The sequence below is a fragment of the Lontra canadensis genome, unplaced genomic scaffold (assembly GCF_010015895.1).
Source record: "Lontra canadensis isolate GAN:19392208 unplaced genomic scaffold, GSC_riverotter_1.0 scaffold31, whole genome shotgun sequence".
In the NCBI taxonomy this organism is placed as follows: Eukaryota; Metazoa; Chordata; class Mammalia; order Carnivora; family Mustelidae; genus Lontra; species Lontra canadensis.
Window position 1 is genome coordinate 6,747,505 of NW_022631025.1, and position 26,736 is coordinate 6,774,240.

Sequence of the window (26,736 nt, forward strand, 5' to 3'; positions counted from 1 at the left end):
GGCATGAAGTCAAGGGTGGGAAGGTGAGAACCCAAAGGCTTTCGTACCCACAGACAGCGTCCATAAGCTTTCCACGGGTGTTGTCCTGCACCTCAGCTACCCCCCACCCCGACCCCACCGCAGGTCAAGTACAGGTCCACAGACTCGCCAGAGAGCATTTCCCCCTCTGCCACACGTTCTAGACCAGTTTCCCTTCACGGGCTCGCACATGTGCTCGTGGCCATGTTTGAGGACCTCTGAGGCAGCCTCCCAGCACGTCCCAGCTGTAAGGGCTGGGGGCTCTGGCCAGGGCCAAGGTGCATGTGATTCTCTGTGCTCCCTCTTTCAGGTACCAGCACTGCTTCTATGGGGTCAACCTGTCCAGCCTCCGGGGGGCTGCAGTGGACGAGTATTTCAGGCAGCCGATAGTCGTAAGTGGCTCTCATGGCAGGCTCTCCCCCACACGTTTTTCTGGACTCAATCACTCACTCGCTCCCATCACCGAAAAAAAGAAAGAGCTCCTTGGGACACTATGTTCTCAAGTCTTCCAGCTCTCATCTTCCAATCAATTAAGAAAGTTCTCAGAGAATGATGCGGTCACAAGCAAGGAGATTTTCTGACTGCCTCTCAATAAGTAACTTCTGATTACCCCACCGCCCTGACTCACCCCATGTCCACACTGAGCCCTCACACTTGTTCAATAATTCATATCTTCCCATTGATTCTGGTGGCCCGAGGCCTAATAGAAGAGGCAGCTTTGTAAAATAAATAACTTAGAACAGGAGCATTGCTGTCAAACAGATCGGGGTTTCCATCGTGGTCCCCTCTAACTGTGTGACCTTGGACAGTAATAATTTGGCATTACCCAAAACTGGCTTAATTACTGGCCCTCAAACCTGTAGAGCCTGGAGCTTGTGACCCACTGCTGGAGTTCGGACAGTATCACCCGAATCTGATTTCTCTATCCTGAAAATTTATCTCCGTTGCTTCTAATTTATCTCCGTTCCCAGACAGGGTCTCCCCTCCTGGTAGCAAGATGGCTTCAGGAACTCCTGCCTCAGATCTGTATAACTCTTAAGTCCCACAGAAGAGCCGGCTTTTCTCTAATAACTCGGGCCAAAGCCCCCGAATTAGTTTAGCTAGAGCCTGAGTGTCCTCCCTCGGTTTAGGTTCCTGCCTGTGAAACCATCTTCAGGGGAAAAGTCACGCACTGACTGGCCAAGCTAGGGTCACCGGCCATACTGGGAGCTGAAGGAGGGCTGAGTTTTTATGGAATTCCTTAGAATATGGTGAAGGGATAAAGTCTGGATGGTTGAAAACACACCAAACACCTGCTTCAGAAGCACTGGAGGACTGGATGACACGACCTTAGCACTTAGGAAAAGCATGAAGTACGTACGCCACGCTTGCATAGTAAGCCCGGAATAAACGCTAGTCGTCATTAGGGACCTTATTCTCATTAAGCTCATGCCTTCCAAATCCTAACCCTTGTTGACTTGAAATTTTGGGAGGAAAGCCAGCCCACAGTTTTGCTGGGGTTCCGTTTGTCCTGATAGAAAGATAACTTTTCTGCTGCTTCTCCCCCACCCCCCACCCTGCCAGGACACATTCGACATCCGGATTTTGATGGCTCGGACAGTCAAATACACAGTCAACTTCGTGGACGCCAAAGAGGCAGATCTCCACAGGTTCGTAAATAGCAGTGTGGCTCTTGGCTTTTACACTCTCCACCTCGCTCATCCCCAAACTTTAGCGCAGGGTTTTGCCACTCATGCAGGGGAGAGACCTGAGGTGGGAGTCTCACCCAGAACGGTGCAGCAGTGCTAATCGTATTTTACCGCCAAACGAGGGTGGTGAAGCTTCTTCCGTAGGATTGGTTTAAGAGTTGTGTGTATAACGTGAATAGCAATAGCTGGTGCTTTTGCAGTCAGTTGGCGTTCTGAGCCCTTTACACATACCGACTCACTGTGTCCTCACAACAGTACTCTGCGTACAGTACCGTGGTGACCTCCGTCTTACGGCAGAGTGGAACAGTAGGTTGTGCAAGGTCACAGAATGATGGAGGATGTGAGACTGTTCCAAAGGCTCCAGAGTCCTGGCTGCTGAAGTCCTCACCTGGGCCAGGAACATACAAGAAGCAGAGCTACAGCTTGCTGAGTGCTTGCCTACCTGAGTGCTGTGCTAGGTGTTTCGCAGGCACGAGCTCATTTTCAAAGACAGCACTCAGTAAAAAAAATGTTTGTCTCCTTCCCTCCACCGGAAGAGACTCTGAAATGAGAACCCATTCTGCGGCTCGTGATAGGAACCCGCCAGGCATGACCTTCCACTAGTATTTTGCCTTTTTTTCCTCGAGAAGATCGGTGTGCCAGTATTTTTTTTCCCTGGGTATGCAGCTAAAGACCCAGCCAGGCTGTCATTTTGCCCGGGCTTCTGAGGAAGTAAGGGCCAGACTTTAGCAGGTGCCACTGGGCAGCTTAGACCACCGTCTGTCTGCAGATCACAACGGGCGCAGGGTGCTGTCCTAGTCGGGGCAGGCTAGAACCCGCTGCTGTCCTCGGAAGCCACGTCCATGGCTTAGACCGCAGGAGTCGTCCTCCCCAATGTTGTTCGTGCACGGGGCACAGCTGTGGCTCTGTGTGGCGTCACCCACCCTCTCCCACCAGCCTCCGTCCAGAGCGTCGTTCCTCACTTAGTCAAAAAGAAAGATTCGTGGTCACGTATGTCCTGGCAGTAAGGGCTTCTTTCTGCCCAGAAACGACACAGCTCGCCTCTGTTCACGCGGACTTGGCCGAAGCCGTCACGTGCTGTGCCTGAGCCCGGCTCAGTGGGTCACTGTCTTCCTGCCGCGTGCTCCGCTCGAGGACTGGCATTTGGGAGCAACTCTGGTGACTCCCACGGGCCCGGGCAAAATTGGCTTCCGTTGGCCGTCGGTGCTGCTCGGGGCCACCTCCTGAGTCCAGGGAAGTTTGAAGTCTGTGTCGGCTTTCCGTTCTCCATTTGCGTGTGTGGTTTCGACAGATGCTTACTGAGACCTCGCCAGGTACCAGGTACAGTGCCGGTGCTTACACGGGCTCAGAAAGTAACTTCCAGAAGTCTGCATGTGAAGAGCTCGGTCTACTTAGGGGAATGCCCTCCCCCCAAAAAGGAGGAAATAATGGCAGTGCAATACCAAACAATTCAGTGGGATCAGCACAATGGAAAACTCTAGAAAGGCTCTGACTGCCGCAGGGTGAAAGAAGTTAGGGCTTTGCAGGCACCATACATGCAAAGAAGGTATGACCTCCTTTGAAAATCTTTAGAGCACTCACTAACCCAAGTCTCCCCTCAGCAACGGATGAATAAGATCATCTTTTAATTGTGAAACTCTGTGGAGTTCTCAGAGCGCTCTCCTATGTTATCCCCCTGCCCAACACGCATGAGAACCTCGCAAGGGAAGTGGGAGTTTTTGTCACCCGTTGACAGGTGACAAAACTGAGAGAGGATTTAAGTGACTTTCCAAGTTAGCATCTACCCTTTGTGTTATCTTTCCACTCTTCCTTCTAGTTCCACTCATCCCACATGTGGTAGAAACCACAGCCACGTCTGCGTGACGTTTGCTGTGGCCCTGTGCGAGGTTCAGTGACCTCCCCGAAAAATAAATGAACTGTGACAGTGGCCACTGTCTGTGATGCGGCCCCCTGTGATCTGTTTCATTTTTTAGCAGCCGGCCGGCCTTTCCCATCTGAGTAGCAGCACAAGGGAGCTGCCTCTCTTGGCGCTCTGACATCTGGAAGGACGGGTGTCACCTGGGCCTCGTCCTCCTCTCCGGGGCTCACACCCCACTCTGGATGTTGCCTTCCCCCGGGGAGTCCTGGGTTGCCCAGCGTGGTGATGGAATTCTTGCCACATTTTGTCAAGAGACCACACTGTCACTACATCAAAAATTAGTGATGTACTGTATGGTGACGACCATAATATTAAAAAAAAGAAGAAGAAGAAGGAGCCACATTGTCAAATGCGTAATCACGCACGGAGAGAGCCCTGCTTCCCAAGCTGGAGTGCTTAAGAGAGAAAGAAAATAGCCTGGGAATGTTCTGGTTGATCGCTCAAATATATCTCGTATGCCTGTCAACAGCAACAAAATAATTCCAAGTGTTTCCGTGCTCTCTCTCTCTTTTCTTTCCTTGCAGAGTAGAAATCCCCTTTGTGTTTCAGCTGACACAGTCTGGCCTCGTCCACGGCCTGGCGTTCTGGTTCGACGTGGCCTTTGTGGGATCTCTGTAGGTATCACCCCCTTCCACGCCCGCTCGGGCCCCGTGCCGTTCCCCACCGTGTGTGATCATGACTCCAAGGTGTCAACCACCATTCAACCACCATAACACTCATTTCTCTAGTTTCAAGAGTTTCAAAGCACTGATGCAAACAGAACTTTCAGATTTTAGTGCCAAGTCGAAATGAGACCGTTTTCTGCAGTGTCCTTTCGGCCCTGGCTAAAATCCTGGGAAACCTCTGAGGACAATTGGATTGGGATTTGAAGGAAGGACAGAGGGTCTGGGCTTTATCATCCCTCTTGGTCTTTTCCAGAATAGGTGGTGGGAAGGACCCCAGGCACCCGCCTTGGCTTTCTCTCTCACCATCCTGGTTCCAGAACAGCCTGTGTCCAGGTGCAGCCAGACTCAGGCCTTCCCCCTCTCTGATTCGCACCGTCAGCTCCGTAGGCTAGAACCCTTCCTTAGTGACCAGGCAGGCATGGATGGCTAACGCTAACAGCCTCGGCAGGTGACATCTCCATCATGGACTCCTTCCCGCTCCTGAAAAGATCCGAAACCCTAAGGGAAGAGAGGAGACAGACCACCTCCAAGTTGATTCTCAGTGTCTGGCATTTCTCGTTGGGGCTGCACTATCCCCAGGAACCCCCAAATCTGTGCTCTCCTCCGGACTCCCCCTGCTCCCTTGCCAGGCTTTCTCGTGTTCTCTGATGAGTGAAGACAGTTGCTCTGGGTCACATGACCAGGCAAACGGCAAACCTGCAGCACACTCTCCTCTACTCCGTATAAAAAAGCATGCAGGCTCACCGTTGCATCTGCAAAGAGAGAAGGACTTGTGGGTCTGTGATAAAGCTCAGGGAGATTGGGGGGCTCAGGGGGAGGGGATCCCTAGCAGCCTCATCTGGGCTGACAATCAGAGAGAAAGAAAAGGATGTATGAGTCATTCCAGAAGCATATTTGTCCAAGGGAATCCACGCATTTATGTCTCCGACTTTCCCCCAGTGAATTTGTTCCTGCGGGAGCAAGGGAGATAAGCTAGACGTGGCCTGCTCCAAGGGGAGAACTTCTTTGAAGTTAAACGCTTTATCCTAAAAAGCTTTCAAAAATTTGCATTCTACTCTAATATTCTTTGAGTATATTTTGATCTAGAAGTGGTTTATGTTACTTAGCAGCTAAATTTTGTCAGATATCCCTACAAAATCTTCAAGTCAAAATGGACCCTTCCTCCATCCAAGCCAGAGACACAGCCTGAGCCCAGGACAGGTGACCTTGGTGTTGGAGGCCCAGCCAGATGGTCTCACCTCTTCACATAAAAGGAAGAATGTCCATTTAAACACTTTCACACACATACACATGCATTAAGTCTGAGCTGGAAGGAGTGTAGAGACCATCTGCCCAGGAGCTTTTCTGGCTTCCAGAAGCCTCATCAGGTTCTCTGAACAGGTTGGCATGAGACAGTTAAGAGCTCCAGACTTCTCACCCTGACAGATGCTTTTCAAACAAATCATTTCCCAATTGAACTCTGTTACTTGTTGGGCTTCTAGTGAACGTTGATGCAGAAGTAGAGATCGATAGAGTGGCCAAGTGCACGGCTTTGAACCTGGCTCTCCAGCTGTCCTCTGTGTGGCATTGGGAAAGTCCTTTAACTTCTCTGGGCTAACCTCATTGAGCTGTTGTAAAGACTTAGGGTGATAATACACACAAAGCTCTTGGTCCAGTGCCCGGCTCATGGCGATGACCTAAACTGAGCTACCCTTATCTTCAAAGGATTCCATGAGTCAAAAACCTTGGAAGACCAACTCTCAACCCAAGTCTCCAGGGCAGCCCATTAAATTTGAGCCTGGGTTGTAAATGTCTCTTCACTCTTTTCTTGCCCCACAGGGTAACTGTTTGGCTGTCAACAGCCCCAACTGAGCCTCTGACCCATTGGTATCAGGTGCGGTGCCTTCTTCACACTCCTCTCTTTGCCAAAGAAGGAGAGACCCTCTCGGGGAAAGTGCTCTTTGTAGCCAACAGACGGTAAGCAGGAGCGTCCCGACGGGAGACCACCTCTGTGTGCTGCTCACTGATGGGGAAGGGGGTACAGGATGTGGGAGCCTTTCCAGCACCTAGAAGTGTGTGTGGCATGGTTTACCAAAGCCTGGCTGATTTTGCCAGGTGCACTCAGCTGCAGGGCTCAGGGCGGCAGGGATGGGGAGCTTGGGCTAACTCAAGGGCAGCGTTCTCCAGCTGACCGCAGAGGAAGGAAGGGCATCCATAGGCTCATGGGAGTGCTTACCAAAGGCTCGAATTATCAAGTGCTTTAAATCTCATGTCAGCTTCCTGGCCTTCCTTGCAGCTAGCCACACACCCCCAAATTTAGTATAGCAACATCGATCTGTACCCCGGGGGACAAGCACGGCAGGGCCGGTGCAGCCTGTGTCAGCCGGGACTGGCGGCTTCCCTCTGATAATGGGTTTCCCGAGGCCTTGGAAGTGATTAGTTTGATTTATCTCATTTTTAAAATGCTCTGTTTTCTCTCACCTGGCTAGAGCTTCTCCCGGGTGAATCAGAGGAGAAAGGATATAGCAGAGTGGTTCAAGGACTCTCTGGATCTTAAGGATACTCACAGGTCATCTCGCTCCACTTCCTTCCCTCCCTCCCTCTCCCACTTTCTTGGGCTTGTGCTTGAATACTCCTGTGACAGAGAGCTCACCACTTCACATACCAACCCTTCCGTTTCTGAAGTCTTGATTTCTTCCATTACAAAAACCTAACGCATTCACATGTACATTCAAAACTACAAAAGCGTCCAGAGCCCACACACACTGCCACCCCTCACCCCAGGCCCCAGATGTGACCCTGTGCTCCATAGCCTTTCAGGCGATTTTCTGTGCATATACTAACCAAAAATTTTCGTGGGGTTTTTATTGTTGTTTTACAAGAAGAGTAAACTAACAGTCTCCAACTCACATTTTTACTTAGCAGTGAGTCCTGGATCTGTGCAGACAGGTTGTTTTGTCATTTTAATAGATGTATCAGAGATGGACATAGAACATGTCTTTTTTTAAGTTGCTGTTTTTTTGTTTTGTTTTGTTTTTTGGCCATTGCGAAAAACTCTACACTAAATACCCTTAAACAGGAAGGTTGTACAGTGGCAAGAATATTTCTACGTGAGATCCCTAGAAGTGGAAATGCTAGGTCAGAGGTTATGTGTATGTTGCGCACTGATAAATACTGCTTTTCTTGGTGGTTGCGCCAACTTCCACTCACACTGCAGTGGACAGCCTTGTGCATTCCTGCACTTCTTTCCCTGCACTGCCCGTTACTGGTCTCTATAGTTTTTGCCGGACCCAAAAATCACTTTTTAAAAGTTGCATCTGGTTATTTGGTCTCAATTTCTTTAACTACTACTAAGGTTAAGTAACTTTTCATATGGTCTTTGGCTATCAATGTCATGTACTTTAGATACCTCTGATGATTACAAAATGACTCTTGCTGTCGATCTTATCTACCACTTTCTATTCATTGTACTCATTTATCTTACTTCCGCTTCTGAGGTGTTCCAACCTCCCAGCGGTGGCTGTTTAACTATTTGGAGAGTTCCTCCAAAATCCTCCCAGCCTTCCTGCCTTTTGGCTAACATCTTCAACTCCTCACTCCTATAAGAGTGATTTTTAAATCGTCTGAGATTTTAAGTTCTCCCCCTCTGGAAATGAATCCAGTTCCTGGGACGTTTCCAGAAAGTAGTTTACAAGAGAGGCATTCCTGTGGCAGGAGAGTCATGGCAGTGTTCACACGGTCTGTTTTCCTCACCTCACACTCTGTCCTGTTCAGTCCTGGCGCAGAGACATCCTGCTTCCTGCAAACATGGCTACCCAGTGCGTCTCCAGGTAGGTCTGCTGTGTCACAGTTCTAGATGCATCTCTGCCTGGGAGCCTTGCCTGCCCTAGTTCCTGCACAAGATGCTACAAACAAGGACTAAAACTTGTGCAGTTCAGAAAACGCTCCTCGTCTTCAGGGCCTGTGTTTTGGGGAGCACTCCCCGAGGACAGCTGCCCGGGGCTCTCTTGCTTCTCTTTGCACTTCTGTACTATTTCCCCTATGACCCACGACCAATCTCAAGTGCTTTTGTATCCGTCATGCATATGCTAGAGTTGGTAGATTAGATCTTTCTCGCGGTTGGACAGAAAATGAGGTCTGTGGTCTGCAGTGTCTTTCTATTCTGCTTCTTTGGGGATGGCTTTCAGGAGAAAAATGGGAGAACACTGATTTTTACCATGTTTACCCTGAAAGTTACCACTTTCTTCCTGAATCTTCATAAGCCATCTATGTAATGACCAGTTCTACAGGGGGAAAAAAAAATAAAAGGCTCAGGAACAGTAGCCCACATCAGCCTGGAATTTGGACTTGCCTTTTCTGCTTGATAAATTTTTGCTTTCAAATATTTATATGTTAACATACCACAGGGTATAATTAGGTGAGTGAATTTAAACCATCTTATTGTTTCATTACTTTTTCTAACATATCGTGGGTTTCATCCTCATCAGTCATATTTTCCTACTGTCCTCTCCTCCGTTCCCCTAGTCGGGAAGAAAGAAGCAACCATTCACCTCCCACACCTGTGTTGTGACTCCTGGCTCCTCCAGCCCTCCATCCCTTTCCTAAAATACCGATGTTATATTGCTAGTACTTGCCTTTATGTGAGCATTCCAAAAAGAAGGCCTGAGTCTCACTCTATGGCGTATCCCTCCTCACTTAATACACTTCAGAGGTTCAGCAGTGATGTGGAATGACCACTTGAATGAAGAAGTCATAGCTGATGATCCTTCTCTTAGTAAGAATTTCATCTGGCACAGCTGAAAGAAGACGCTAAGATATTATGGACCCACAATGCTTTGCAGCAGGAATAAAGGGAGGGTTTGGGAGGAAGGAAGTTCTTCATATTAGACCAGCACCGAGGTGTAGTGAGAGAGGCCAGCTTTGGGTGTCTCCTGGTTTTGTCCGGTCTCCTCTGCCCATAGTTGGTGCTTGAGTGATCTTGAGCAAGTTAATGAATTTCTCTAGCCGCAATTTATAGTAATTGTGTCATCAGGCTTGGCAGGTATTAAAGACAACATAGTATAGTCATCAGTACACAGTAGATCCACAGAAAACCTTAGCTCCATTTTCTCCTGCCTTATTCTCTTTCTTTTTCTCATTGTATCCTATCAGAGTGTTTGCTTTAAACTTCTTCTCTTCCTTGGTATTTTCTATGAACCTCTGCACTTCCTGAATGTCAGTGCTTTGACGCTCTTTTCAGTAAGGTGCTACCTGTTTTTCCTGCCTTTGGAGAGGAGAGCCCCCTTCCCTGCTGTCAAACAGTCTTTATAACCCCTGGCCTCCTGGGAGAATGTGTGTAGCCACACAGGTGTGACAGTGACTGCCCTTTTCTTCCCAGCCAGGGCCATTTATGATTGTATCATTAGCATTTTATTTTCCACCAACCCCCATCCTTCTGGAGCTCTCATTCATTTTGGTGCTTGGGACAGTCAAACAGAACTCACCTTACTTAGAAACTTTATCAAATGTATATCCCTACAGTTCGTAGAAGTGGCATCCATGAAGCTTTTTGGTCATGTGCACCTATGAGCAAAAACATTTTATGTATGTGCCCTCCAAGTATACTACCATTTATCTTTTAATTACGTGAGTGTACTACAGTAATAATAGAAAGCATAAGACAAAGTGCTTGATATAGAGATCTATGCATATATATGTATGTATATACATTTATATACTACAGACACACATGCATAGACATGTCTGTGTGTGTGTGTGTATATATATATACACACACACATAGAAATATATGTAGTGTGTATCTTAAAAGATACAAAAATAGAAATAAAAAGAATGAATGGGAAAAAAAAAACAAATATACGTAGGCTGATTTTGGGTCTAGCTCAGCAACTTACCCTGGGCCAACATTTTTTGGAACAGAACTTAAAACTTTTGGATCCCTCTGAGGGATCCAAACTCAGGTTTGCCAGGGAATTTGGTTTACAGGGAGTTTAATGAGCTTTGTTTTCGGAACTAGAAGAAATGCTGACCAGAGGGCTTGGGAGGCTCCGAGTGCTTCCCCTAACGGTCATTACTGAACTTGCTCCAGCTGGCACTCAGCTTCACTGGGCCCAAATACCTATGTATTCGGACCGCTGCATCAGAAGGAACTGCAGGGGATGCTCTCGTGCCTAATTAAGGGCAGTGAAGTAATAGTATTTGCAGACGGCCTTTTGCACAACGTTTCTTTGTCCTTCAGTGGTCCACAGAATCTTCTAGCTCGAGCCCTTTGTTCCGTTACATGCTTGGTGTCTCCTTGGTTGCATTGGTCCCCATAATCAGACTCTTACTGAACCCTCCCACCTTAACAAAACCTGAGAACTAGGTGAGCCTAACACATACCTTAACCGTTAGCTGGGGTTTAGAATCCAGCATTTACCTAGTGAATTCACTAGTGCTCAGGAGGTGTTAGGTACACAACTGTATTGGCTTCTGAGGACTGGTAAAATTCAAAATAAGAGCTCCACATTTTCTTCCATACCCCAGTGTACCATCCCTCCTCCTCTCAGGGCATGCTCAGTCCAACCCTGCTGAAGAACACTGGGGTGGTATCTATGCCAGTGAAGTTCTAGCTAACTTCCTTCAACATCAGTAAACCCTCGGTGGCTTGGGCCATTTTCTCCCCAAGCTTCCACTACTTCTGTTTCTCCAACCCCTTCTTCTTTTTTTTTTTTTTTTTTGACAGCTCTTTCCATCTTTACTTATATATATATATATATATTTAAAATTGTTTTTATTAACATATAGTATATTATTTGCCCCAGGGGTGCAGGTCTGTGAATCATTGGGCTTACACATTTCGCAGCACTCACCATAGCCCATACCCTCCCCAATGTCCATAACCCAACCACCCTATCCCTACTCCCCACCCCCCAGCAACCCTGTTTGCTCTGTGAGATTAAGAGTCTGATATGGTTTGTCTTCCTCCCAATCCCATCTTGTTTCATTTTTTCCTTCTCTACCTCCCAGACTCCCCGCCCAGCCTCTCAAATTCCTCATATCAGAGAGATAATATGATAATTGTCTTTCCCTGATTGACTTATTTCACTCAGTGTAGTACCCTCTAGTACCATCCACGTCGTTGCAAATGATTTTGCAAAAGATTTCATTTCTTGGATGGCTGCATAGAATTCCATTGTATATATATACACCACATCTTCTTTTTCCATTCATCTGTTGATGGACATCTAGGTTTTTCCATAGTTTGGCTGTTGTGGACATTGCTGCTTATAAACATTCAGGTGCACGTGCCCCTTTGGATCACTACATTTGTATCTTTAGGGTAAATACCCAGTAGTGCCATTGCTGGGTCATAGGGTAGCTCTATTTTTATTTTTTTTGAGGAACCTCCATGCTGTTTTCCAGAGTGGCTGCACCAGCTTGCATTCCCGCCAACAGCGTAAGGGGGTTCCCCATTCTCTGCATCCTCACCAACATCTGTTGTTTCCTGACTTGTTAATTTTAGCCATTCTGACTGGCGTGAGGTGGTATCTCATTGTGGTTTTGATTTGTATTTCGCTGGTGCCCAGTGATGTCGAGCCCTTTTTCATGTGTCTGTTGGCCATTTGGATGTCTTCTTTGCAGAAATGTCTGTTCATGTCCTCTGCCCATTTCTTGATTAAATTCTTTGTTCTTTGGGTGTTGAGTTTGATAAGTTCTTTCTAGATTTTGGATACTAGCCCTTTACCTGATATGTCATTTATGAATATCTTCTCCCATTCTTTCAGTTGTCTTTTGGTTTTGTTGACTGTTTCCTTTGCTGTACAAAAGCTTTTTATCTTAATGAAATCCCAATAGTTCATCTTTGCCCTTGCTTCCCTTGCCTTTGGCAATGTTCCTAGGAAGACGTTGCTGCGGCTGAGGTCGAAGAGGTTGCTGCCTGTGTTCTCCTCAGGGATTTTGATGGATTCCTTTCTCACATTGAGGTCTTTGATCCATTTTGAGTCTATTTTTGTGTGTAGTGTAAGGACAGGTTCCAGTTTCATTTTTCTGCATGTGGCTGTCCAATTTTCCCAACACCATTTATTGAAGAGGCTGTCTTTTTTCCATTGGACATTTTTTCCTGCTTTGTCGAAGATGAGTTGACCATAGAGTTGAGGGTCCATTTCTGGGCTCTCTATTCTGTTCCATTGATCTATGTGTCTGTTTTTGTGCCAGTACCATACTGTCTTGATGATGACCGCTTTGTAATAGAGCTTGAAGCCTGGAATTGTGATGTTGCCAACTTTGGCTTTCTTTTTCAACATTCCTCTGGATATTCAGGGTCTTTTCTGGTTCCATATAAATTTTAGGGATTATTTGTTCCATTTCTTTGAAAAAAATGTGTGGTATTTTGATAGGAATTGTATTAAATGTGTAGATTGATTTAGGTAGCATAGATATTTTCACAGTATTTGTCCTTCCAATCCATGAGCATGGAACGTTTTTCCATTTCTTTGTGTCTTCCTCAGTTTCTTTCATGAGTACTTCCTAGTTTTCTGAGTACGGGTTCTTTGTCTCTTTGGTTAGGTTTATTCCTAGGTATCTTATGGTTTTGGGGGCAATTGTAAATGGGATCGACTCCTTAATTTCTCTTTCTTCTGTCTTGCTGTTGGTATATAGAAGTGCAACTGACTTCTGAGCACTGATTTTATATCTTGACACTTTACTGAATTCCTGTATGAGTTCTAGCAGTTTTGGAGTGGAGTCTTTTGGGTTTTTCACATAAAGAATCATATCATCTGCAAAGAGAGAGTTGACGTCTTCTTTGCCAATTCAGAGGCCTTTTATTTCTCTTTGTTGTCTGATTGCCGAGGCTAGGACTTCCAGTATGATGTTGAATAGCAGTGGTGATAGTGGACATCCCTGCCGTGTTGCTGACCTTAGGGGAAAATTCTCATTTTTTTCCCCATTGAGAATGATATTCACTCTGGGTTTTTCATAGATGGCTTTGATGGTATTGAGGTATGTACACTCTATCCATACACTCTGAAGAGTTTTGATCAAGAAAGGATGCTGTACTTTGTCCAATGCTTGTTCAGGATCCATTGAGAGTATCATATGGTTCTTGTTCTTTCTTTTATTAATGTATTGTATCACATAGATTTGCGGATGTTGAACCATCCTTGTAAGCCCTGGTATAGATCCCACTTGGTCATGGTGAATAATCTTTTTGATGTACTGTTGGATCCTATAGGCTAGTATTTTGGTAAGAATTTTTGCATCCATGTTCATCAGGGATATTGGTCTGTACTTCTCCTTTTTGATGGGGTCTTTGTTTGGTTTTGGGATCAAGGTAATGCTGGCCTCATAAAATGAGTTTGGAAGTTTTCCTTCCATTTCTGTTTTTTGGAAAAGTTTCAGGAGAATAGGAATTAATTCTTCTTTAAATGTTTAGTAGAATTCCCCTGGGAAGCCGTCTGGCCCTGGACTCGTGTTTGTTGGGAGATTTTTTGATGACTTCCTCAATCTCCGTACTGGTTATGGGTCTGTTCAGGTTTTCTATGTCTTCCTGGTTCAGTTTTGGTAGTTTTTACATCTCTAGGAATGCATCCATTTCTTCCAGATTGTCAAATTTTCTGATGTATAGTTGCTCATAATATATTCTTATAATTGTTTGTATTTCTTTGGTGTTGGTTGTGATCTCTTCTCTTTCATTCATGATTTTATTAATTTGGGTCCTTTCTCTTTTCTTTTTGATAAGTCTGGCCAGGAGTTTATCAATCTTATTAATTCTTTCAAAGAACCAGCTCCTAGTTTTGTTGATTTATTTCTACTGTCCTTTTGGTTTCTATTTCATTGATTTCTGCTCTGATCTTTATTATGTCTCTTCTCCTGCTGGGTTTGGGCTTTCTTTGCTGTTCTTTCTCCAGCTCCTTTAGGTGTAGGGTTATGTTGTATACTTGAGACCTTTCTTGTTTCTTGAGAAAGGCTTGTATCTCTATATACTTTCCTCTGGGGACCGCATTTGCTCTGTCCCACAGATTTTGAACAGTTATGTTTTCATTTTCATTTGTTTCCATGAGTTTTTAAAATTCTTCAATTTCCTGGTATTTGCATTCTTTTGAACTCAAATCAAAAGAATCACATCATCTGCAAAGAGAGAATTTGACTACTTCTTTGCCAATTCAGATGTCTTTTATTTCTTTTTGTTGTCTGATTGCTGAGTTCTTTAATTTCCTGGTATTTTAGTTCTTTTGAGTATTTCATGTATTTGAGTTCTTTCCAGCTTTCCTCTTATGATTGAGTTCTAGCTTCAGAGCATTGTGGTCTGAAAATATGCAGGGAATCATCCTAATCTTTTGGTACTGGTTGAGACCTGATTTGTGACCCAGGATATGATCTATTCTGGAGAATGTTCCATGTGCACTCAAGAAGAATGTGTATTCTGTTGCTTTGGGATGGAATGTTCCAAAAATATCTGTGATGTCCATCTGGTTCAGTGTGTCATTTAAAACCTTTATTTCCTTGTTAATCTTTTGCTTAGATGATCTGTCCATTTTGGTGAGGGGGGTGTTAAAGTCTCCTACTATTATTGTATTACTGTCTATGTGTTTCTTTGATTTTGTTATTAATTGGTTTATATAATTGGCTGCTCCCATATTAGGGGCATAGATATTTAAAATTGTTAGATTTTCTTCCTAGACCCCTCAAATATGATATAGTGTCCTTCCTAATCTCTTATTATAGTCTTTGGCTTAAAATCTTATTTATCTGGCATAAGGATTGCCACCTCAACTTTCTTTTGATGTCCATTGGCATGGTTTAATTGTTTTCCACCCCCTCACTTTAAATCTGGAGGTGTCTTTGGGTCTAAAATGTGTTTCTTGTAGACAGCATATCAATGGTCTTGTTTTTTATCCATTCTGATACCCTGTGTCTTTTGATTGGGACATTTAGCCCATTTACATTCAGGGTAACTATTGAAAGATTTGATATTAGTGCCATTCTATTGCCTGTAAGGTGACTGTTACTGTATATTGTCTCTGTTCCTTTCTGGTCTGTTTCTTTTAGGCTCTCTCTTTGCTTAGAGGACCCCTTTCAATATTTCCTGTAGGATTGGTTTGGTGTTTGCAAATTCTTCTAATTTTTGTTTGTTCTGGAAGCTTTTTATCTCTCCTTCTATTTTCAGTGACAGCCTAGCTGGATATAGTATTCTTGGCTGCATATTTTTCTCGTTTAATGCTCTGAATATATCATGCCCATTCTTTTGGGCCTGCCAGGTGTCTGTGGATAAGTCTGCTGTCACTCTAATATTACTATCATTGTATGTTGTAGACCTCTGGTCTCTGGCTGCTTTCAGGATTTTGTCTTTGTCACTAAGACTTGTAAGTTTTAGTATTAGATGATGGGGTGTGGACCTATTTTTATTGATTTTGAGGGGAATTCTCTGTGCCTCCTGGATTTTGATGATTGTTCCCTTTGCCATTTTAGGGAAAGTCTCTATTATAATTTGCTCCAATATACCTTCTGCCCCTCTCTCTCTTTCTTCATCTTCTGGGATATCAATTATTCTAATACTGTTTCGTCTTATGGTATCACTTATCTCTCAAATTCTTCCCTCATGGTCCAGTAGTTGTTTGTCTCTCTTTTGTGCAGCTTCTTTACTCTCCATCATTTGGTCTTCTATATCACTAATTCTCTCGTCTGCCTCATTTATCTTAGCAGTAAGAGCTTCCATTTTTTATTGCACCTCATTAATAGCTTTTTTAATGTCACTTGGTTAGATTTTAGTTCTTTTATTTCTCCAGAAAGGGATTCTGTAATATCTTCCATGTCTTTTTTGAGTCCAACTAGCACCTTGATAATCGTCATTCTGAATTCTAGTTCTGACATAATACCAATGTCTGTATTGATTAGGTCCCTAGCCATTTGATACTGCCTCTTGTTCTTTTTTTGTGGTGAGTTTTTCCTCCTATTTTTTATCCAGTTAAGAATATATGAATGAGAGAGTAAAATATTAAAAGGGTGGCAAAGACCCCAGAAAAATATATGCTAACCAAATCATAAGAGACCCAAAACCAGGGGAGGACGAGAGGGGGATAAACAATAAAAAAACCTAAAAATATAGTTATTAGACTGTGAATAGAACAGAGCCACCCACTTGATTTTGGATGTATTCTGGTCTCTTAGAAGAAACTACCTTCCAAAATTTTAAAGAAAGAAAAACTTATATATGTTCAAAAATAGGGTAAATACAATGAAGAGATGGAATATGACTATAAAGATGAAAAAGATTTTAAAAGATTTTAAAAGATTTTTAAAAAGGAATTGGTAAGATAAGTTGGTTGGAAAAAGAAAAAATAATATCAGACTGGAGCTAGATTTAGGGTTTATTTTGATCTATTAGAAGAAATTATATCCCAAAATTTTAAAGAAGAAAAACCAATATGTATACAAAAAATAAGGTTAAATACAATGAAGGGATAAAATATGACTATAACCATGAAAATTTTAAAAGATTTTTTTAAAAAGGTATTGATAAAATAAAATAGTTTAAAAAAAGTTTAAAGAAGAAAGAAGAAAAGTTTAAAAAATAGAATAAGAAAAAAATAAAATTAAAAAAATTTTACTTTGCAAGACTTAAAGGATCATGGAAAAAAAGCCATGAATTCTAAGTGTTGCTTTCCCCGAGCTCTGGAGTTCCACAGTTCTCAGTGACCAAAACACTTGGTCTTGGCTGGATATTCTTGCTGATCTCCTGGGGGAAGGGCCTGTTGCAGTGATTCTCAAATGTCTTTACCTGAGGTGGAACTGCACCGCCCTTGCCAGGGGCCAGGCTAAGCAATCTGCTCAGGTTCGCTCTTGGGAGCTTTTGTTCCCTGGACGCTTTCCCTAGAGCTCGGGAGGACGGGAATGAAGATGGCGGCCTCCCAGTCTCTGGTTTGGTAGGAGCTGAGAGCCAGGGCCCCACTCCTCAGTGCACCCTCAGAGAAAAGCAGTCAATCCTTCACATCTCCCGGGTCTCCGGCCACATTCCAAGCTCACCCAGCCTGTGACCGAGCGTTTCTTTTTCTGGTGCATGGCCCCGTTTGGAGTCTCCAAATGCAGCAGATTCCTGCCGCGGGCTCCCGCACTGCTCCTCCCGAAGGAGGAAGGAGGAAGTCTCCCCAGATCTACCATGGGGTCCCTGCTCAAAGAGCAGTGGCCTGACTGTGCTGCAGATCACAGTTTAAGGTAACTCCGATCTGAGAGCTCACTCCTTGGCTCTGTCTCTGTAGTCGGCTTCCCTGCTTTAATATCTGCGAGCTCTGCTACACTCAGACACTCCGGTCTTTCTGTGACCCCATGGGTCCTGAGACCACACTGTGCCCGTGAGGGCTCTACCCCTGCTTAGCCTCTGGAGTGATGTCCCTCAGTGGAGCAGACTTCTGAAAGTTCTGGTTTTGTGCTCTGCTGCTCTACCACTTGCTGGGAGCCGGCCCCTCTGCCCCTTTCCCTGCTGCAGTCTATCTTCCCGTCATGTCAGATTCACTTCTCCACATGTCCTACCTTCCCAAGAGTGGTCGATTTTCTGTTTCTAGAACTGCTCCTCTTCTTCTCTTCTCTCTTCTTTTGCGTTTGTACATGTTCAGAATGGTTTGATAACTATCCAGCTGAACTCCTGTGACCTAATGCTATTTCAGTTTTCTAGTTTTCTGCCATCTTGCTTCCTCTCTCTATTTCCATCTTTCTCTCCACCCCCTTCTTCCTTGGCAGTCAGCACTGAGCCTCTCCCTCCCTCTACTGTACCTTTCTGTTTTCTCTAATAAAACGGAATTACCACATTCCCTAGAAAGACATGCCCTACATATGTTGTTCTCAAGGTTCCAATCTCTGCTTGATGACAAAAGAAATGTTGGTATACAAAGCAATGATTTTGCACTTAATCCTTGAACTAAAGTATGTCCCCACGTATGTCACTTGACTCCATCTCTGTAGACCTAAAATAACTAATTCTGGCAGAATGAGGTTAGTTTTGCTTTTAGAGAATACACATTGCCACATAACTGGTTCAAAAGAATCCATGGTTATTTAGGATCCTGTGTACAGTCTTGGGGAAGAGTCTCCATTATTGGTTGCTTTATCCACATTGCACATTAATTACAGAGTCTGGAGTCGGCCTCCTGGGTGTCGTGGCACCAGGATGACCTGCTCCTGGGATAGGAGAGTGCGTGGTTTTCATGCCGTCTTAGGAAAGGGCACATTCTCCCGTGGTTGGGTGAATCACTATCAAATTAGCATGTCCAACCATCCTCCCCACCGCCCCCTGCCCCTGCCAGCACAGCAGGGCTTTGAGAACAAACCTCCGCTCTCACTCATCACGCTGAGCCATGACCTAACATGACATGAAGCTCTTTTTGCCTTCTGGAAAGCCAGGAATCTGAGGTTGGGTCAGGGAGAAGAGCAGGCTGAGAGAAGTGAGTATAAAGTGACAGTGTTATCTAGCGTTCTGAAGACAGCCTTGGTGAACACCCTGTGGCAAGAACGTCCTGATTGTTCTTCCCGACCACACCTGGGGCCACGCAGGTCTCCCTTGTGCCTTATATGCATCCGTGGACACACACATTTGTACAGACCTTGGGGTCCCCCATTTCTGGTTGAAGTCCTATATTAATTACTTCAAATATTGTTAAGAAGGTGTCTTTCCTTTGGGAAAAATGTGCATGTGTGTCACTCTCTGAATTACCTGTGAGACTTTCTCAGCCTTTCCATGACCAGGAGGGCTGCTTCCCTCCCAAGAGCTTGGTGTCTCTGTGTCTCACTCCCCCCACATCTACTTTTTGGTATCACAAATGCAGTGAACTACTGGATGTGGGTATCATGGAGGAAACTTACAGCAGAGTAGTTTGGAGTTAATTATAGGAGTTGAAACAGAATCGAAGAACATTTTTCTTTTCTTTCTTTCTTTCTTTCTTTCTTTTTTTTTAAGATTTTATTTATTTATTTGACAGACAGAGATCACAAGTAGGCAGAGAAGCAGGCAGAGAGAGAGAGGAGGAAGCAGGCTCCCTGCTGAGCAGAGATCCCGATGCGGGGCTCGATCCCAGAACCCTGGGATCATGATCTGAGCTGAAGGCAGAGGCTTTAACCCACTGAGCCACCCAGGCGCCCCTCTTTCTTTCTTTCTCTCTTTCTTTCTTAATGTTTATGTAGGCCTGTCTTCCCCTCTTACTTTGTCTGGTGCTGATAAAATCTAGAACTGGAGCTACAGGTTTCATAGGATCTGACATTATATGTAAGCCTTTCCACTATTGGTAATGACAGGGTGGGAGGCCTTTGTATCTTTTAGTAATTCCTGGAATTTGAAACGGAAGCCAAACAGTCAAGGAAATTCAAATTAAAATAATAACATGTTAACCCCAAACATTTAAAATATTAAGGATTTGAAGATGCGTAATGAAATTAGCCTTTTGTACTTTGGAGGTGAGGAAGTAATTCAGTCCACTTTCTTTTTTTTTTTTTTTTTAAAGATTTTATTTATTCATTTGACAGACAGAGATCACAAGTAGGCAGAGAGGCAGGCAGAGAGAGAGAGGAGGAAGCAGACTCCCTGCTGAGCAGAGAGCCTGATGTGGGGCTCAATCCCAGGACCCTGAGATCATGACCTGAGCTGAAGGCAGAGGCTTTAACCCACTGAGCCACCCAGGCTCCCCTTCAGTCCACTTTCTAAAATGTCTATTTTAGCAGTAGGTATTGGGAACCTTAAGTGTCTATGTGCTATAGCCTGGTGAGTCTAACACTAAGAATTTATTCCAAGGAAATAATCACAGATAGGACATAAAGATGTATTACAAGAATGTCCTCTACAGCAGAATTTCTGTCATAAAATTAAATTTTTTAAAGATTTTTATTTATTTATTTGATGGAGATTACAAGTATGCAGAGAGGCAGGCAGAGGGAGGGGGGTGGGGGGAAGCAGGCTCCCTGCTGAGCCGACAGCCTGATGTGGGGCTCGATTCCAGAACCCTAAGATCATGACCTGAGCTGAAGGCAGAGGCTTTAACCCACTGAGCCACCCAGGCGCCCCATAAAATTTGATTTTTTTTTTTACTATAAGTAGTAATATGTTATTACGTGTTTATAATATGTTATAAAAATATAAATATTTGAAAGTGGGGAATTACTAAACATTTTGCTATACCCATGTAATACTGCTGAAAAATATATTGCCAAGAATTATAAGATGGGGCACCTGTGTGGCTCAGTTTGTTAAGCGTCTGCCTTTGGCTCAGGTCATGACCTCAAGGTCCTGGGATCCAACCCTGTGTCAGAATCCCTGCTCAGCAGGAGTCTGCTTTTCCATCGCCCTCTGCCCCTCCCCGCTATTCATGCTTTCTCTCTTGCTTTCTCTCTCTCCCAAATAAATTTTTTAAAAGAGGAATTATAAGATAAGTGCTTGCTTATGTTAAATAAAATTAGGAGATATGAAGGAATATTTTAGGTGATTTTATTAAAAATTTATGTTTATAAAAAAATGGTAGTAGGGAAAATAATGGTGAGATAATATAGTAGAAGAATCTTCGTCCAGTGATGTTATGGATTATTTTATTTAATTTCTATTTTATTATTTTATTTTTAATTTCTATTTTATTTTTCGGTTCTACAAATGAATATGTAACACTTTATAATCTGAAGAAATACATATCTTTTAGAAGATTTTATTTATTTGTCAGAGAAGAGAGCACAAGCAGGGGGAGCAGCAGGCTGAGCAGGCATACATATGACTAATAAAAATCCCATGCACATAATTCCTCCAGATTAGTCATCAAGGATATGTGTCTTATTAGCTGATCTTATCAGCCAGTTCTCGCCAGAATTGCATGAGCCTTCATCTGGGGTCTCTTAAAATCATTCACATTTATTAACTGGCAGTCTGCAATTTTATGTCAGTATGAGATTTTTAAATTATCCAGTCTTTGCACAATTAAGATTGTTTTGGTACCTCGGTGGGTGACCCAGAAAAGTACCTCTGTTAATTAAAGCCATTTCTGTCATTGCCATTGGTAAAACCAGAAACACAATTAACTTTGTAATTTTTTAGATCACAAGACTATAACTGTCAAACTCTTCTAACAAATAAATATTAGTAGCATCCAGATTAGCTCACATGGGCCTGTAGGAGATAACACCATGCACTCTTCAAGCCCTCATGAGGTAGGTGGGTACGTGTAGGCAGTGCCCTCAGTGTATGTGAAGATATCTGGTCTTGTCAAATGATGGGTTTTTGTTTTGTTTTGTTTTCTGCCATCCAGACAGAGCTATGACATTCAGATTGTGGCACTGGTAAACCAGACAGGCTTCAGATCTGGGAACATCCTCGATTTAAAGAATCCTTTCTTTAGGTAAGAAATGCTCTCATCCATTTCCACCCACACATACAAAATCTCAACTGACCACAGGACCTGGTAAAGAGAGTCAGACTGATTCCATCTTTCCTAAGAGGAGAAAAAAAAAAAAAATCTACTCTTCCTCTTTAAGGAGACTTGGATCTTGAGATGGAGTTGAATGTTTTCTGTTCCATTAAATGGAATTCAGTATGTACCAATCTGATCCTGAAACAGGGAGCACTGGGTAGTCCTACAAAGCGAGCTCTCTCCTTCCAGCTGAGCTCTAATGAGCTGTGTGACCTCAGGCAAAGTCACTTCCTTCCGGCATTCGGGTTTTCTCTCACCTGCAAAATGTGGAGTTTAACTCTGTGCTCCTCTGACCTTCCCTCACTAACAGATGGTTTTTTGTAGTAGCTATTCTTTTTTATTTTTTTTTAAGATTTTATTTATTTGACAGAGCTCATAAGTAGGCAGAGAGGCAGGCAGAGAGGAAGGGAAGCAGGCTCCCCACCGAGCAGAGAGCCCGATGCGAGGCTCGATCCCAGGACCCTGGGATCATGACCTGAGCCGAAGGCAGAGGCTTTAACCCACCGAGCCACCCAGGCGCCCCTGAAGTAGGTATTCTAATTCATCTAAAACATGAAGTCCATTGAAAATATGTTTTTGAGACAATTTTTGAGAGCATGTAAGTCAGGACATACCTCTTTAGAAGCTGTGCAGATTGTGTGTGATACAAAGAACTTGCCACAATGAGATGGACACGACAGATATTTCTGGAGAAACTCCCCATCTTTACACCCAGTCAATATGAGTGAAGTCGTGTTGGGTTGACATGAAGTCAGCCCAACAATTAAAACCACTGAACACTGTCACTCTTTACTTTCTTAAAGACTTTCTCTCATGTTATAATGTCTCCCAAGGCTTTTGTTCAAAGCATCATGTCTCTATAGTACTTTTTGAAAAGCGTAAAGAGAGGAAGAAACACAGGAAACCAAACCAGGAATTCTTTGGCAGAGATGGGAAAATGAAATGGTGATTTGGGAGGTCATGGGAGGGGGAAAAAAAAAAAAAACAAGCAAGGCTGCCATTGTTTACATTGTGTGCAAGTTGTCACACATAGTAGGACTCTTTAAAGCCTATTCCCGTTTAGGGATGTGGATGCCATCTTTAATTCTGAGGGAAAGGGGGTGTTCTCCCTCCCATCCTTCTACACAATCCTGTCATATAAAGTCAAGGGCATAGATTGTGGCCTCAGAACATGCTGACTGTTCACTAGGACAATTTAATCTGCCTCAGCCTCAGTCTTCTCATCTGTCAAATGGGGTAAACAACATAAGGCTGTCCATACCATGTCCAGGTACTTAACAGTTGACATAAGTAGTATTCAGTAATTGCTACTTTCCTGTCTTTCTCCCTTTGCTTACTGGTCTCTGCACTCCCACTCTCTCAGTAAGTTAGGTGATGATCTGTAGTTCATTCCAGACTGAATCATTTGGATTTGGGGATAGAAAATGAATTTTCATAGGGTTTTAGAAAACCCACCTCTTAAGGGCAAGAACCACGTGAACTAGTAACTCAAGTCCAGCTTTCACTTTTAACCAGGAAACACGGGGACAGGGCCTGGGCCTTGGCCTTGGCCAGCCCCTGCTTTGCACAAAGGCACAAACACAGTGGCCACAAGGTCAAAGTGCAGACTGGTCTAGGTTGAGTGATACTCAAGGTGGCCACAGGACTGTCAAAACAGACAGAGGGGTGGGGGTGGTGGGGACAGCTGATGCCTCTCCTTTTCCCTTCTTCTCTCATTCATCACCAAGTCAGACTGATGTATTTAATTAAATAATTAAGTAGATAAGGGTGCTTAAAACGTGACTCCCTTGGGAATTCCAGATCTTGATTGTATTTTTTTCACCAACTCTTCCCTAATGTCTAGGCCTCAGTATCTTCAGTGAGGATGTGTGGTGAATGACCAAATCTCGGAGAGCACCTAGCATGTAGTAGATGCTCGGTTAAATGTTCAGCTATGGCAATGTCCTTCTGCTCCCTGACAGTCAACTCCAATCTGCTGAGGAACAGAAAAGCAGGACGTGTGTGTGTGTGTGTGTGTGTGTGTGCGCGCGCACGCGCACGCTTGTGTGTGTTAGGGAGAATTAAAATAATTGGCATTACCGAGAGGAATTGTTGGTAATTCTCAATCAGAATAAGTAACTTTATCTCTACCTGATTTTTATTCTGTCCATTTTTAGGGCTTACAATAGACTTACACACAAAAACGAAAGATTCATTTTTGTTTTTTTTCTGATCCTTGATACCATCTAAAAACATCTAATGTGGCATGCTAAAAACATCTCAAGATCTACAAGTTAATTACTAAAAACATAAACATCCACCATTAGAGTCAATTGATTTTCGAGTTGCAAAGGCAATTAATGGAGAGGTGATATTCTTCCAAAAGTGGTGCTGGAATAATGGATATCAGTACGCAATAAAAATAGTGACTTCCCATCCATATCTCAGACCATCTATAAAAATTAGCTCAAAAGGGATCATGGATCAAAACAGAAAACCTAAAAATATAAAACTTTGAGACTAAAACATAGAAGAAAATCTTTGTGATCTTTGGTTTGAACAAAAATTTCTTAGATATGACCTGATTCCTGGAAAGAGAAAGAGGAAAAGGATAAATTGTCCTTTATGAACATTAAAAACTTATCTTTGAAAGACACATGATATGAATGAAAAGATGAGTTACAAACTAGGTGGAAGTATTAGGAAATCACCTATGTGAAAAAAATAAAATAGTATCCAGAATATAAAAAGAATGTATGATATAATACTTTTTAAAAAGCCCAATAAGAAGAAACCATTTTATTGAGGACAAGAGATTTGAACAGACTTTCCTTCAAGAAGATATAATAGCAAATAAGCACATGAAAAATGTTCACCCTCATTAGTCAATGCGGAAATGAAAATTAAAACCATAGCAACATACCACCACACGTCTATGAGAATGGCTTAAAATAAAAATTCGGATGATAGCAAGTGCTGGTGAAGACGTGAAACTACCAGAATTCTCATTCATTGTTGGTAGGAATACAAAGTGGTACAGACTTTTGAACCTAGTTCACCAGTTTCTTCTGTAGTTAAAAATGCACTTACCAGATGACCCAGCAATCTCATTTCCAGGCATTTACGCAACAGAAATGAAACCGTATTTGAATGTGTATGGCAGTTTTATTTGTAATCATCAAAACTGGAATCAACTAGAATGTCTTCTAAATGGAGAATGAACAAACTATGATCCATGCATACAATGAAACGACTTTCAGTAACAAAAAGGAAAGAAATACTGATACATTTATAATAATACAGATGAATCCCAAATAAACTAAGCTATAGAAAGTGAAGGAAATCAGACTTAAAAGGCTACACAATATATGATACCACTCACACGACATTCTGGAAAAGGCAACACCGCAGATACAAAGAATAGCTCGGAAGGGCTTGGGGAAGGGTTAGCTATGAAGAGATGTGGCGGCAGTTCAGGCAGTGGAACTTTCTGTATCTTGATCATCCTGGTGGCAGGATATGCCTGGATGCATTTGTCAAAACTTGCAGAACTACAGTAGAGGGGCTGAATTTTATTGTATGTAAATTTTTCTTCAATGACATGAAAACTTACTGACTGGTGTATTTCATTAAAAAAAAAACAAAAACAAAACCACAAATCCACAAAACACCAAAACTGCGTAAAGAGAGAGCAGAAAACAAACAGAGTGTTAGGCCAGTCAGTGGTGAGGGATTGCATGAGGGTGTTGTTTACAGTGAGTAATCTGGGAGGCTTCTCGGAAGAGGTGCCAACTGAGTGGCAACTTAAATGTCAGGAAGTAACTGGAATGGGCGGATGTGCAAGCAGAGCCTTTTGTAGAAGTGAGGGCAAAGGCCTGGGGCAAACCAAGCCTACGGAATAGCAAGAGCAGCGAGAAATAAGTTGGTGCTTCGTCTTCGCTGTAAACCTATTAAAAAAAGAAAAAAGTTCTCTCAGTGAACAAAAATCTGGATCATCATCTCAGATCTGAATTTAGGCTATGCATAATCAAACTTACTAAATATAGTGGGTAAATATAGATGTACGGCTGCCCATAAAAACTTCAGGAAGGGCACAGGAGTGGGAAGGAGGGAGGGGGAGGGGACGAGGAGGGAGGGAGAGGACAAGAACCCACAACCAGCTTGCCTGCCGGGAGCTTTGGATCGAGGTGGAACTTATTTACTCAGTATCATAGAAATCACCTTCTCTGTTTTAGGTTTGCTTAGAAGATAGCCACAAGCCAATCGATAAGTAAAATGAAGGCCTGAGGAGTCCCTCAACACCGAAGTTCATATTTCGTGTTCCAAATATGCACTCTAAATTTTACAAGGATGATTAGGTTGATTTGAATTCGTATTTTTTTCCTAAATATAAAATGTGCATCCTCATTTTATTGAAAGTCTATTTCTCGGTGCTTCTTAGACTGGCTCTTTACAGCTTTCTGCATATAGCTGAAGAATTTTTTCCTCAATTTGTGATTTCTCTTTATTACTATTTCAGTGAAGCCAACCGCTCTGCTTTCATTTTTTAAGTATTTACAAAAGAAATTTAACAAAACCCTACCTCGTGTTTATATGTATGCGTATGTATGACATAACATAAGAGCATGTTAGGAGTGAGCTTCTATTTACAATTTTAAGCTATTTTCGCCGATCATCTCAACCAAATAACGCTACTTTCTAACTCAGCAGTGTGTTAAAGAATTTTTGCCTTATTCACGTAATGGAATAATAGGACGTCAGGAATGTTCTTCATTGGCAATATTTGTTGACTGTATGTAGTTAAGGAAATAAAGATGGAACCTTTGTCAGTTCTTTTAGGTTTACAATAAAAATGTACAGTGTGAGATACCAGTGAGGCGTCTCCTTTACTTTAAGACATTTGTTATATGTCACACGTCAAATGGTGATGAAAGATGATCTTTGCAAAGAGCAGGTTTTCCCCTGGCCCAGACAACTCTTATAAAAATGGATGTCGCATCAGTATGACAAGCTAATGAAGCCCGTAGCAGCCCGCCTGCTCGGGGGCCGGGAAGTGAGAGAAGCTGGAATCAAAC

At 43.2% G+C, this 26,736-nt stretch overlaps 1 protein-coding gene across 3 annotated transcripts in view; it reads left to right on the forward strand.

Moving 5' to 3' along the window:
• Positions 1 to 26,322, forward strand: part of LOC116872976 (histone-arginine methyltransferase CARM1-like) — a 258,896-nt gene extending 232,574 nt beyond the window's left edge. The window contains exons 8-13 of one of the 3 annotated variants that reach the window (XM_032866536.1): positions 329 to 410; positions 1,582 to 1,667; positions 4,149 to 4,238; positions 6,108 to 6,245; positions 21,521 to 21,610; positions 25,897 to 26,322. In XM_032866536.1, the coding sequence (XP_032722427.1) occupies positions 329 to 410; positions 1,582 to 1,667; positions 4,149 to 4,238; positions 6,108 to 6,245; positions 21,521 to 21,610; positions 25,897 to 25,906 (496 nt within the window). In that variant the 3' untranslated portion in view covers positions 25,907 to 26,322. Of the gene's footprint in view, positions 1 to 328; positions 411 to 1,581; positions 1,668 to 4,148; positions 4,239 to 6,107; positions 6,246 to 21,520; positions 21,611 to 25,896 lie in introns of those variants that run through there. The other 2 variants (XM_032866537.1, XM_032866538.1) reach the window with 2 other exon arrangements.
• Positions 26,323 to 26,736: the final 414 nt, after the last annotated feature.